General features: G+C 45.8%; 1 protein-coding gene across 1 annotated transcript in view; it reads right to left on the reverse strand.

The window, feature by feature from the left end:
* The window catches only part of CCDC66 (coiled-coil domain containing 66), a gene marked incomplete at its 5' end in the record, with an annotated part of 189,354 nt that overhangs the window by 113,801 nt on the left and 60,975 nt on the right, over positions 1-14,578 (reverse strand). Inside the window, 3 exon segments of the mRNA XM_082266270.1 lie at positions 6,319-6,410; positions 10,991-11,093; positions 12,719-13,136. Coding sequence (XP_082122396.1) covers positions 6,319-6,410; positions 10,991-11,093; positions 12,719-13,136 — 613 coding nt within the window.

Here is a 14,578-nt window from a genome sequence, read left to right on the forward strand (position 1 = left end):
CCCACTTCGCGCACAACATCTGGAAGACAGCCGGGTGGAGAGACCATTCCCCCTGATCCAGGGTCTGGCGACTCAGATAGTCCGCCTGCCAGTTCTCCACCCCTGGAATGTGAACCGCAGTTATCGCCGGGACATGAGTCTCGGCCCAAGACAGAATGTCGGCCACTTCTCGAGCCGCTCGGGCACTCCTGGTGCCCCCTTGGTGGTTGATGTAGGCCACCGCCGTGGCATTGTCCGTCTGCACCCGAACCGGGCAGCCCCGCAGCCGGTCCGTCCAGCGATGAAGACAGAGATTTATCGCACGCAATTCCAGAATGTTGATCGGAAGGGAGGACTCCCCCTCCGACCAAGTCCCCTGGGCGGACAGAACGCCCAGAACACCACCCCAGCCCGACAGGCTGACATCCGTAGTGATTACCGTCCACGAGATAGGACGAAACGACTTGCCCCCGGACACCATCGGGGACTGGAGCCACCACAGAAGGTCTCTTCTGGTGCGATGACTCAACGAGATTTGAAGATCCAGAGATTGAGGTCGCCCGTCCCACATGGACAGGATCTCCGCTTGGAGACCCCGCGTGTGAAACTGGGCGAAGGGAATCGCCTCGAAGGCCGAGACCATCAATCCCAGACATCTCATGCACGTCCGCAGAGACGAGTGCGGAACGTCCCTGAGGGACCCGACTTCCTCCTGAAGAGTTCTGAGTTTGTCTTCCGGCAGGAAGACCTTCGCCTGCACCGAGTCCAGAATCATTCCCAGGTAGGGAAGACGAACCGACGGACTCAGTGTCGACTTTGGAAAATTTATCGTCCAACCAAACTCCTGCAGAGTTTGCATCGTGACAGACAGGTCCTTCTCCAGACCCTGGCTGGTCGCAGACCGAACCAGAATGTCGTCCAGATACCCCAGGACAGAAATGCCCTGGGCCCTCAATAATGCCAGAACCGGTGCAAGCACCTTGGTGAAGACCCGCGGAGCCGAGGCGAGACCAAAAGGCAACGCCACGAACTGGTAGTGATCCTCCGCAATGGCGAATCGAAGGTACCTCTGGTGACCCTCGAAAATGGGGATGTGAAGATACGAATCCTTCAAAATCGATGGAGGCCATGAATTCCCCGGAACCAGGGCAGCCACCACCGACCGCAGGGATTCCATGCGGAACTTGCGAACCCGCACAGAGCAGTTCAGAGCCTTCAAGTCCAGAATTGGACGAACCTTGCCCTCCTTTCTGGGCACGGTGAACAGATTGGAATAAAAACCCCCCGAAATCTGTCCCGATGAGGCACCGGAACTACCACTCCCTGAGCCCTCAGGTCCCGCACCGCCAGGTGCAGGTCCCGTAAACGCTCTGGAGACAGTTGAAGATTTGAGGGAAAAAATCTGCTCTCCGGCCGAGAGAGAAACTCGATCTTGTAACCAGATCGAACGATCTCCTGAACCCATCTGTCCCGCACGCGGGCCAACCAGGGCTGAAGAAAACCGAGCAAGCGTCCCCCCACCCCAAAACTGGGTGAGGGCGCCCCTTCAGGCCGCACTGTTATGGGCTGCGGATCCGGATTGACCGGACTCCTGTTTTCCAGACCAGGGCTTCTTCTGAGAGCCTTGACCTTTGAACGGTTTGCCCTTGTAGTGCGACTGAAAGGCACGAAAGGACCCCTGAGGGGGCCGAAAATTAGCATGCTTCTTCCCAGAAGCCCCCTTAGCCTTGGGGAAATGGGGCAAGAGAGTGCTCTTACCTCCGGTGATCCCCTTAATCAACACATCCAAGGACTCCCCAAAAAGACGAGACCAATCATAAGGCAGATTGGCTAAGGTCTTACGTGAAGATTGGTCCACCGACCAACATTTCAACCAAACCAGGCGGCGAGACAACACCGCCACGCTGTGCACACGTGCAGCCAACGGGACTAGGTCCAAGTCCGCATCACACAGATACATGACACCCTGGTGGATTTGATTCACCATATCCAGGGTCGCCGGCGAGGCCGAATCGGCCACCAAGACGCGCCTAAGCATCTGCGTCCAACTTGCGACCGCCTGGGCCGCCATGAGAGAGGCAAACAGAGCCTTAAGCATAGAACCCGTAACAGAATAAGTATGACGGGCAAGAGACTCCAATCTCCTATCCGTGGCATCACGGAACACAGGGGAATCCTCTGCAGGAATCGCAGTGGATTTGTTTAAAACCGCAATTGCGTGATCCACTGGGGGTGGCACACACCACCTTTCATCAGTGGAAGGCGAGAAAGGATAACGCAGCTTGAACCTACTTGGTACAGCAAAAGGTTTGCGTAGATTGCGCCATTGTTCCTTAACAGCGCGCTGAAAATCATCATTGCAGGGAAAAACCTGCGGCGTCCTGCATTTCCTCTGCGTCCCATAAGCCGCCAAGGCAGCGGGGGGACACACTTCATCCTGCAAACGCAGCGTTTGTTTTATGGAAGCAATCAATTCATCCATGATTGCAAGCTCTTCAGGCGAGCCAGGGGGAGAATTATCAACCCCTTCAACTTCAGCCTCCACCTCGGACCCCACTAGATCCAGGGAGGAGCGGGACCCCGATAAGGAGGCCCCCGCCATAACAGCCCCATCACCTTCACCCTCAGAATCAGAGGAAAGAGAAACTCTGGGTCTTTTAGCAGATTGAGCAGCCACCAGCATCTGCACCTGAGCAGCAAGGCCAGCCACAATAGTGGCTAAATCCCCCCCTGGGGGGGAAACAGCGGTCCCCTGGCTTTCCACCAAGGCGGTAGGAAATTTGCCCTCCTGAGAATCCATTGCCCCTATTACAAATGCCGGATAATAAAGGGTTAACTGCCCCTTTAACAAGCGCGGCGAGCGCAGCCCACCGCACCACACACAAGCACAATGAGACCCCCACAGGGACAATGAAACTGACACAGGCAATGGATAAGAAGGATATAACCTGAGGAGACCCTCGCCGCTGCCTCGATCGGTGTTCCTGGAGAAGAGGAAGTGATGCGGCCAGGGCGCTCTATGAAAGCCTATGGGAGGCTACAAGAAAAATGGCCGCCATGCATGTAGAACATGCGGCCGGAGCGAGTGTAGGCAAAATGGCGCCGAAACCGCCGCTCCACAGCACAGTAATGCACACATGTCATCCATGTATAAAAAAACATGTTAGATCGCCGCAGCGATCGCTGTATAGTGCCCAAACATGCCACAAAACATGCCCCACAGCACACAGCTTCTCACACTGACAAGGCTGACACACACAGTGTCACACAGCTCCCCCCCCCCCCCCCCCTGCAGCCCACAGCATGCAGCCGAGTGATAGGGAGACAGACAGTGTGAACAGAGGCAGGTTACACAGTCCCAGACTGACACCCCCCCAGACAGAGAGGTCCCCACATAGATACACTTACCTCACAATGGCGTGGGGGACCCGCACAGGCAAACAAGCCGCTGCACATGAGGCAGGGAGAGTCGCATACAAGACGCACAGAATGGGGGTTAAGAAACCGCACAGCGTCCAGTGAGGTAGCCACCTCACCAATCATCCCTGCACCGAACAGGGATGGGTCGTTCACCGTGCCAGGAGCGTTACCTGGCTGAACGCTCAATGGCAGGCTGGGAAGCCACTGACCCACGACCTGCGACCAGGGGGATCAGCCCGAGACCCAGCCCGCATGATCCTCTTCATCCGAAGAACTAACTAATGCTGACAAAAAGAACAGCTAAGTAAAGGTAGAGAGAAAACTCAAACAAAAAATCAAAAAAGAAGAAAGAGTCTGGGGCACAAAGCCCCAGCACAGAGAGAGCCAGCCACTCCTGACAAGCTAGACATTGAAACTGAGATATGGTTGCAGGAAGTAGGAGGGTATTGACTGAGGGGACCACCCCTTGAGGGTGGGATATGTTAAAAGCTTTAATGTTAACATATTCTGTTGCCTAGCTACTCCTTCGGAGCAAAGTCTAATACCCCATATGTGACGAATATGAAGAGGCGGCGACTGTCGGAGGACGTAAGAGAAATCACATTTTCAGTTATGCCCGTTCATATCAACGCGACTGTTTGGTGCAATTTTGGAAGTTTCCTGTGCTACATTGGTGCGATTTGGCTCCGTAAAATATGCTAACTACATCCAAAGTTGCAAAGTCACTCTACTTATTCACATTGAAAAATCACATCTCATTGTGAACAGAGCCTGAATTTACTTTCATTGTCATTATTATTATTATTATTATTATGGCAGAGACATATTCCAGGAAACTATAGGCCAGTCAGCCTGACATCAACAGTATAAAAAATATTGGAGGGGATAATGGACTATATCTAAGAATTTGCTGAGGACAACAGTATCATTAGTAGTAATCAGCATGGGTTTACAAAGGGACGTTCTTGCCAGACCAATCTGTTAACATTCTACGAGGAGGTGAGGAATGAACTAGACAGGGGGAGGCCTGTTGATGTGGTGTATCTGGATTTTGCAAAGGCATTCAATACAGTTCCTCATAAACGCTTAATCTACAAGCCAAGGACTGCAGGCACTGACCACAAAGTTTGTTCTTGGATAGAAAACTGGTTACAGGGGGGTGTCCAAAGGGTGGTGATAAATAACGCATATTCAGACTGGTCTGGAGTGGTAAGTGGAGTAACCAAAGGCTCGGTCCTGGGACCAATTCTGTTCAATTCATTCATGAATATAGATGACGAATTATTAGTTCAATGTCAGTTTTCGCAGATGACAAAAATAGGCAGGGCAATAACTTGACATCACGACACAGAAATCTTACAGAAGGACCTGAACAAAATAACAAGAGTGGGTAACAATATGGCAAATGAGGTTTAATGTGGAGAAATGTAAGGTAATGCATTCGGGGGCTAAAAACAAACGCAAACTACTCACAGTGGGGGGGGGGGGACCTCTGGGGAAATCAAGGATGGAGAAAGATCTGGGGGTCCTAGTGGAAGATAGACTAAGCAATAGCATGCAATGTCAAGCTGCAGCTGCCAAGGCTGGCAGAATATTAGCATGCAAAAGAAGGGGATATTTTCCAGAGAGAAAACTATAACCCTTCCACTTTATAAAACCCTGGTCCGGCCACATTTGGAGTTTTCTTTCCAGTTCTGGTCACCAATCCTCAGAAGGGATGTGTTAAACTGGAGAGTCCAAAGAAAGGCAACTAAACTAATTAGGGGAGTGGAAGACCTTAATTAGGAGGAGCGATTACACGCGCTTATCTTATTCTCCCTGGAGAAAAGACGCCTGAGAGGGGACATGATAGCGATTTACAAATACCTCAATGGCGATCTCAGCATAGGAAATAAAAATTTAGTCTAAGAGAGTGTAAGAGGACACGTGGCTACACAATGAGATTAGAGGAGAAGAGGTTTAACCTTAAGCTGCGTAGGGGGTTTTTCACTGTCAGGGCGGTAAGTAGTACAAATGGGGATCAACCAATTTGTAAAGGGGTTTTAGTGGCAGTAAACTTCCAGCAGATTCTTGTAATGTGTTTGCAATCTCAGACTAGCTGCTGAAGCATGTCTTTAGTCTCCAACAACTCCTGTCTGCAGTCTCTGCAGTAATACATTCAATAAATATTATTATGTTTGAGCACATATCAAGGTTCCCCATATCAAGAAAGAGAAACCACCACTGACCAGCTGAAACAGAGCCATACCGGGAAAGGCATTGCCACTGTCTATAAACAGGAACAGGGTTTTAAAGCGGTTGTAAACCCTGTAAAAAAAAAAATAAAAAAAAAAAACCTGCAAGACAAGACAAAGGCATAATGAGCTAGTATGCATCGCATACTAGCCCATTATGTTTAACTTACCTTAAAACGAAGCCCCGACACGGACCCCCGGACATCAATGCGGACGCTGCCATGATCCCTCGTCGTCTCTTCCGGGTTCGGCGGCTCCGGCGCGCTGATTGGCCGGAAGAGACAGCTCCAGCGCGCTGATTGGCCGGAGCCGCGATGACGTCACTCCCGCGCATGCGCGCGGGAGTGATTTTTCTGGCAAGCTCCCGGCAAGTTAATTGAAGGTCCCCCCGGACCTTCAGAGCGGCTGCATGCACTGTAAATATCTCCTAAACCGTGCTGGTTTAGGAGATATTATTTGTACCTACAGGTAAGCCTTATTATAGGCTTACCTGTAGGTAAAAGTGTCAAAAAGCGGGATACAACCGCTTTAAGGCTTAGCCAGCAAAAGGCTAGTTAGTGGAAAGTCATCCTCTTTGTTTGAACAGAGTCAAACCACCATTGAAGCCATCAGTGTTTCTTCCTATGTACACAGCTCAACAAAGAAACAGCTATGGCAACAAGGAGGGTAAGGCAAAGTACCGTACCTAGCTCACGCTTCCACTGTGCTTTCTTTGCTTCCTGCAGACTTTTGTCTTTCTCCCGTTCTCCAAGATTACTGAACAGGCTTCCCGTTTGCCTAAATAAAAAAAAGAAAAGAGTATTTCTCAAACAAAAAAATTAAGTAAAAACAAACAATTAGTCTGGATTCACACATATGCGGCTGCATTTTTAGTGCAGCAGTCTGGTTCTGTTCACCGGTTCAGGTGCAAATTTTTACCTGAATCAGAACCAAAAATTGCACAGGAAACTTTTTAAAACCGCCCCACACGTGTGAACAGGCTCCTTTGAAAGCCGGTCTGCTTCACATGTTATGCGAATTAGATGCGGTTAATAACGGATTAAATTCATATACATGTGAACCGAGCCTTACACCATACCATTCAGGTAAAAGCTTTGCCAACAGGTTCTTATAGTATGCCGCACTTTTATACAGTTGCTAGCACAATTTTGCCATTTTTATTATCCCTCCAAAAAATGGCAAGTACTTAACCACTTAAGCCCCGGAGGATTTGGCTGCTCAAAACCAGGGCCTATTTTGCGATTTGGAACTGCTTGACTAACGGACAATTGCGCGGTTGTGCGACGCTGTACCCAAACAAAATTTATGTCCTTTTTTTCCCACAAACAGAGCTTTCTTTTGGTGGTATTTGATCACCTGTGCGATTTCTATTTTTTGCGCTATAAACAAAAATCGCAATAAGCGTATTTTGATTGGTTTGCGCAAAAGTTATTGAGTTTAATAACTAAAGGGAAAGATTTGTCATTTTTATTTATTATTTTTTTTTTTTTAACTAGTAATGGCGGCGAAATGCGATTTTTTTATGCGGGACTGCGACATTGCGGCGGACAGATCGGACGCCTGACTGACATTTTTGACACTTTTGGGGGTACCAGTGACATTACTATAGTAATCAGTGCTATAAATATGCACTGTTACTGTAAAAATGACACTGGCAGGGAAGGGGTTAACTTTATTGGTGAACAAGGGGTTAAGTGTGTCCCTAGGGGGGTGCTTCTGTCAAGGGGCGTGGCTTTTGATGCAACCACAGAGACATACGATCCTACATAGCAGGATTATATGATCTCTGCTGTTACATCAGAGAGAATGACAGGCGGCTTTGTTTCCATCAGCCGCCTGCCTTTCTCCCTCTCCAGCGGGAGATCACGAGTGACCGGCGGACATCGTAGCCGCCGGTCACTCGCCCGGGGATCCCAGTGACCGAGCGGGGGCTCGCGGGCGAATGACGTACCGGTACGTCACTTTGCCCAGGGGGGGGCTGACTGCCGCAGTATATGTACTTGCGGCGGTCGGCAAGTGGTTAAAGCGTAACTCCACTTTTGTCGGGATGGGTGATATATGTACATTGCAAGGATTTTGACAAACGTTGTTGCAGACTCCTACCTTTTGTTATTCTGAAGAAATCATTGTGTGTGTTTGTATGTGTCCATGTGCAAAAGTGAGTGTAATGGGAGTGGTTTCCTAATCATCAACTAGCTGTGCACTTGCAAAGCTCTAATGAGGAAAATTACAGTGTCCGTATCCTTTTAGCTGCAATTTATATTGGGAGTATCTCATCAAAAATTACATTTCTGTTGCAGGGGATGCCAAAAATCCAACTTGTATCTTAGTGCAGACTTCTGGGAAAATCAGTGAGCCAATCACACAAGCAGGAAATTAGGTTTCTGAGAGGCGTTCTGTACACATTTTGTATACAGAATACCTCCAGGTAGCCATATGCATTTCACAGAGCTGCAGATTACAAATGAAAGGTAATCTTTAATAACGTTTAATTAAAATATGACTTGTGTCGCAATTGTATAAGCTATTTTTATTTGCCATTTTTTCCCCAGGAAAGTGGAGTTAGCCTTTAAAAATACCTGCTAATTCTGACACAAATACAGTGAGCACCTACCTTCCTGCAGTGAGCAGAAAATGCTGCCTCTGTAGCAATAAAATCCCAATAAGGCCAGGTTTACACTGCAGCGATCTGACTAGAGCCCATTCTGACTGGCGCGACACGACTTTGTGGGGCGACCTGTGAAGTCATATAATTGAAGTCAATGCAAGTCGCCTCCAGGTCGCCCCAAAGTAGTACAGGACCCTTTCTCCAAGTCGGAGCGACTTGCGTCGCTCCTATTAGAACGGGTCCTGTACTACTCAATGGCGAGCGACCGACCGCGAATTGTCAGGCGACCAAGTCGCCTGACAAGTCGCGCTAGTCTGAATGGACTCTTAACAGTGCAATTATGTAGAACTACTTGGACACCACTTTGAAGTGGTTTTCATATTATTTGGAGTCAAAATCTCGCTGGAATAACATCAAAGTCATACAAGAACCTTTTCCAAAATCTCGCCTTACGGAGTTACATTGATGTAATTGGACACCATTACAAACAATGTTATCTCCATTGTCAAGCAATTCTGTGCGACTCAAGTTGCATCTGAAAAATCACACTAGTGTGATCCAAGCTTACAGCGTTTGTAAAACCAACCCCCCGCCGAAGGGCACGGTGGCGTTTTAATTACTTATATACCTTAACTATAGTATATATTTTATATGCGGCCCGAGAAAATTTCTCTACACTCAATGTGGCCCAGAGAAGCCGAAAGGTTGGACACCCATGCCTTAAAGCATGTTATACAGCAGAGTGCTTGCGCTGTGTCATTTGGCCCACCGTATCACCTAAACAACCTAGCTGATCCTGCCAGTTTCTACCCTCCCCTCTGTAAACAGAACACAGTATATCATGGCTGCTGAGCCCGACATTGTGGTCGGTTTACATGCCTCCATCATTCGCAGCTCTCGGTCCTCCTCTCCCCCACCTTCCATCCCTGCCTGTCTGCTCCTGTGTCAGTGCCCACCCTCTCCCCTCCTGCTGCCAATATAACTTTTCTTGTCCTATATAATTCTCTCTGTTCCCTGATGACAAGTGCTCCTATCTCGGAGTGTTTAAAAAAAAAAAAAAAGCCGCCTTTACCATACTTCAGAGCGGCTCCCGGCAACCACGTGACCCACCGGCTCCCTCGCTCTCTCCTCTCGCCCCGCCTGACGTCAGAGGGGGAATCTTGGCCCTGCCCGCTGCATCTGTCCGACGGGGAGAGGAGAGAGCCGGCCGGTTACGTGATCGCTGGGAGCCACTCTGAAATACGGTAAAGGCAGCATTTTTTTTTTTTTTAAATAAAACACAGAGACAGGAGCACTTGTCATCAGGGAATAGAGAGGATTATGTGAAGTTGCCAAAGTGGGTTAACAACCTTGAGAGTTCTCTCTTCCTGGACAACCAAACATCCCCCCCATTATGTAATGGCGAGTAAGGGAGGTGTGCTCTGTAGTCCACCAGGGGAGAGTTTAGACAGGGCTGACAACACTGTTTGGGATTTCAGTGCTGCTGAAAGGCATTCCCCTGTACTTGTACGCTGTGCAGCATTTTTAGGAGATAAAATGTTAAAAAATGCACATCTGCAGAAATGTGCCGAATGTGTTATTTTGCCCGGGTTCAAAAAGCATTAAAAAAAAAAAAAAAAAAAAAAAAAAAAAAACTTCCTGATGTATACTTTAAGATTGGTCTATACGTGAGAAATGTTAATAGAGAAAGAGCAGGGGTCCGCTATCCCCACGCAACAAATCCACAATGAACTAAAACTTCACTTTTATTCATAACTGTCTGAAACTAATAATGTATAAAATGAAAGGAAGTCATAAAGATGCCAGGTTTTTGATCTTATAAGAGGTCATGTGATATCATGTAATGATGGAACAGATACAATTGCCTTCATTATAGGGAGATAACAGCCAGGCAGAAAATATGCATTTAGCTACCATTGGTCAACTTTTCTGTCTGGGTGGAGATGTGTATTGGGTAGGGTCAGTATCCGGGCCGCATACCACAACCCAAGGGCATGGATTAATGCTGAGAGTTACTGTGTCAAAAGGCCCAACTGCCCATCAAAAGCAAATTATACCACAGTACCCTTCCAGCCTGGGAAAAAAAATGCACTCTTTATCAAGCCACTAATCTCCATCAGTCCACGAAAATCTCCCTTTTCCTCCTACAACTAAACCCACATTGTCCCAATAAATCTAAGTGCCCACAATGAAAGAAAAAAAAAAAAAAAAAAAGGGGGAGAATGAAAAACCACAAAATCCCCCATTTTGCCAAGGCATACCCATGAATTAGATGAACACAAAAACATAGACATAGCTATTAGCTACCTGTAAAGAATGCCCAACCTAGTCAGAGCAATCCTGCAATATCAGACAGTCCATAGCTTGGGTCAAAGAGACCACAACATAAGTCATGAGAATGGAAAAGGCTGTACAATTAGAAAGGTCTGCTGCGCTGTCAAGGGTAGAGAGGAGAATTGCCCATGGAAAGTACAAAACAGGGGACAGTTAAAAAAAAAAAAAAAAAAAAAAAAAACCCCAAATGCTTCCTTTTAAAAATATATATTTAGATACTCATTTATTATAAGGAAGAAGAATGTTGGTGTCCCTTTAACATACAATGGTAGAAATATAAGTTTAAACCTGTCTTTAAGTAAAGCTATGCTGCTTGAATCATATGCGATCGACCCCAGATAAAAACAAACAGGACAACACTACAACATATGTAACGAGCATGCAATTAGGATATCTGTATACAAGTGGAACATACACATCTTTTGGCTGATTGGCCAAGGGTGATTCATCCTTCTCCGCTACTCCAGGATTAGCATCCTCTTCCTTGGTATGTAAAAGTGGTGTAACACTCTGTTCATCTTAAAGAAAAGAAATAAATTATGAACCTGCTGAAATAATGTTTGTAATAGAAAAGAGAAAAACTATCATTTAATTTTTTTAAGATACAATTACAGGCATGCAAAAAAATAGTACAGTAAGTACCGAGAAAACCTAAAATGGATATTTAATCAATGTCACAGATAACTGAGGTTATAAGGTTAGTGTTTTTCAGTGAATTTCGTGAAGTGCAATCCTTTCCAGTGCGGTTGCAAGTCAATAGAAAGTAAATTGGAAACATTAGATGTTCAGTCAACTGGCTGCAGGCTGAGAACAAAGCAGATGCTGTATCTGAAAATAAATACTATTCATTCTACAGAGATTGTCATTTAAACAAAAAATAAATAAAAAAAAAAAAAAAAAAGTATGGAAAGTACTTTCTGCATCAGTAATTGAGTGGTTACCATAGAGATCCACTTATCGGGATAGATATTTGAAGAACTACAGTGGGGCTAACAAAAAACTGGAGTGAAGAAAGCTTCAGCAAATGTGAAGCCATAACAATGTGTGTGTGTGTGTATATATATATATTATATATATATATATATATATATATATATATATATATATATATATATATATATATATATATATATATATATATATAAAAAAAATAAATAAATAGACCAATATCGTTTTTTTGCTGCCGATACAGATATTTTGGCCATTGCATATCGGTAGAGGACGATATTTTCGTAAATTAAATTTTTTTTTTTTCCTTCACTTGACAGATACTCTTGTAAAGGGATCTGGGGGGTCTAAAAGACCCCAAACCCCTCCTCTGCACTTAAAAGCATTCAGAAACGCCAAGTTTGCCAGTTTTGAATGCTGTCATTTTTTTTAATTTGGCGCAGAGTACCCGGAAGTGATGTCATGACATCACTTCCGGATTTTTACACGGAGACCCGATCGTCCAGGTGGGATGGGAGACGCAAGCAAGCCGCGTCAGTTGTCATTACAAGACCGCCGACCGTCAGCTATGGACGCCGTTACCGGGGTGATGCCTCTAGCTGCAGGCATCACTCTGGTACAAGCACTTTCCCGAAATAACGGCAATATCAGTCCCCTTGGTGGCGGATTCCGATATAATCGGGGAAAGTGCATATTGGCCCTCGATATATTGGCTTTCCCCATAGTCGGTCGATCACATACATACATACATACATACATATATATATACACATACACATATATATATATATATATATATATATATATATATATATATATATTTATTAAAGTTGCTCTCCAGGCAAACCGCTAAATACAAATAAAATTTGGCTGTTTTGCCCCGCAAAATGTGTGTATTTCTGTCCATCCAATTTGGAGATTTATGCAGCCAGATTGTACAAAGAATGCAGTGGAGTCGCCTTCACACATTCACCCTACTGACAAGACAGTGGAAAACCAGCAGCAGACTCGTGACTAGAGAGACATTTTCAACATGGTATTAGTATCAAAATGTAATGACACAAATAGAAACTAAAAGTCTCTTGAAGATTAATAAAAATCAATTAAGATGAAAATTAATCTATTCGCACCAAAACTAAAAAAAGGTCTCAGGCTTCAAAGTTTGAGAATCACACATTTACACAGAGAAACTTACCATCGTCAGCAGTCTGTTCCTGTACATTTAGCTTACTATTCTGGTTGATGGTCATTAAAATCTGCTGGAACTGCTCCTGGGTGAGACAAACCAGACTTTCCCTCAGATCCTCAGCAGTGATCACTGGCTTATGCGGAGGTCTTTGTTTCGGCATGTTAGAGAACTTTTTAGGCAGAGGTTTGGCCTTTCCAGCGTCCGCCTTTGTCTGCTGCGCATTTTGCTGAACAAGAGGAGCTTGCTTTTTGTTTTCAAGTTCCTTGAGAACATTTGCTGGGAGTTTCCCAGAACCCACTTTCCCAGCTCTAGACTTCGGCACTGGCTGCTCGGTCTTTTCATTGTTATTCTGAACAGCATGGAGGACCTGAGGTTGGTGCTTTAATTTCAGTGCAGTTCTTTGCGTCCTACCCCTGTTCCCCACCTACAAACCAGAAATTAATAAAAATAACACAAAATGAAACAAAATCTTTGGACGTGCTTCTACTCATCATTTTGCTACATTTTACAATAAAAGACAGCCACTTAAAAGCATTATGCAGTGTTCATTCCAATTCTAGGATGGCTCAATGATGCTCTCTGTGCAACTCATGTTTGGTATTCGGTAACATTACAGATAGTATGGATTACCGCAGTAAAAAATGTATTGCTGTAAAGAGAACCTTAAAAAAAAAAAAAAAAAAAGGAGAAGTTTGGGCTACACAAAAAAAAACAAACATACACCCCTCCACGCGCAGCATCATCATTCTGATGCTGCAGCTGTCCCACATCTGCTCTAATCCAGAGAACTGAGCAATCACATGACTGCTGATTGCTCAGCTCGCAGTCTGCTCAGAGTGGAGAGCAGTGACTGACAATACCCTCCAGCACTCACTGGGGTGTCGGCCCTGTGCTGAGAGACGGAGTGGATACCAACAATATAGTCAGGATCCTTTTAGAGCTACAGCAGCTCTGTGAGGTCACCTGGTAACTGGCAAAAGCCCACTATAAGCTGACTCTAGTTCAAAAGGAGGGCAAAAGTAAGTGCACTCCTGTGACCCAGGAGAGAAGTATGGCCAAAAATGCTTTGCCCATACTTCTGTTTTAGCCCTCATTCACACCGACGCAATTTGTCATGTGATTTGACAGTTCAAAAATCGCTTGACAAGTCACACACTATTTTCGGCAATGGAACCAATCAAATTGTTTCAACTCAAGTCACAGCAACTTTGAAAAAATGTTCCTGTACTACCTGTCTGGCATTTCATTGTGACTTGCATTGATTTGTGTTAAACGAAGTTGCAAGCTACAATGAAATCGGAAATCCAAATCACACTAATCTAATGCCCCGTACACACGTACCAATCGTCGGCCGAACGATCGGCCGTCTTTTGTCCAAGGTCTGTCGTGTCTGTTGAAAACTGCAAAAGACTGCACACGAATATTGTCGGCCAACAACAGCCGACTGCAGAAGTGATGTCATGTGATGGTTAACTTTCCGTGTCTTTTATTTTCTGAGCATGCCCAGTCTTGCAAATCTGCCGTCTATCGGCCGAATTCTGTACTGACTGGCGAACAATCGGCCGTTCTGGTGTCGGCATACAAAAATTTTAATGCTTGCAAGACAGATTCTGTTCGGCCGAAAGTGCGCTGTCGGAAGCATCATACTAACAAGCCGAAAATCGGCCGATCGGTCGTCGGCCGAATCTTTTCGGCCGACAATCTGCACGTGTGTACGAGGCATAAGACTGTGAAATCACGCTGACGTAGCACGATTTCAAAGCTGCACTGGTATGAACTAGGGCTTAAGCAGTCTCCTAAAGCCAACCATAGATGGATTGAATTTTGGCCAGTTCACCAGGGACCAGCCAAGATTTGGTCCATTTA

Source organism: Pelophylax lessonae, assembly GCF_965119305.1.
Source record: "Pelophylax lessonae genome assembly, chromosome: 8".
NCBI lineage: Eukaryota > Metazoa > Chordata > Amphibia > Anura > Ranidae > Pelophylax > Pelophylax lessonae.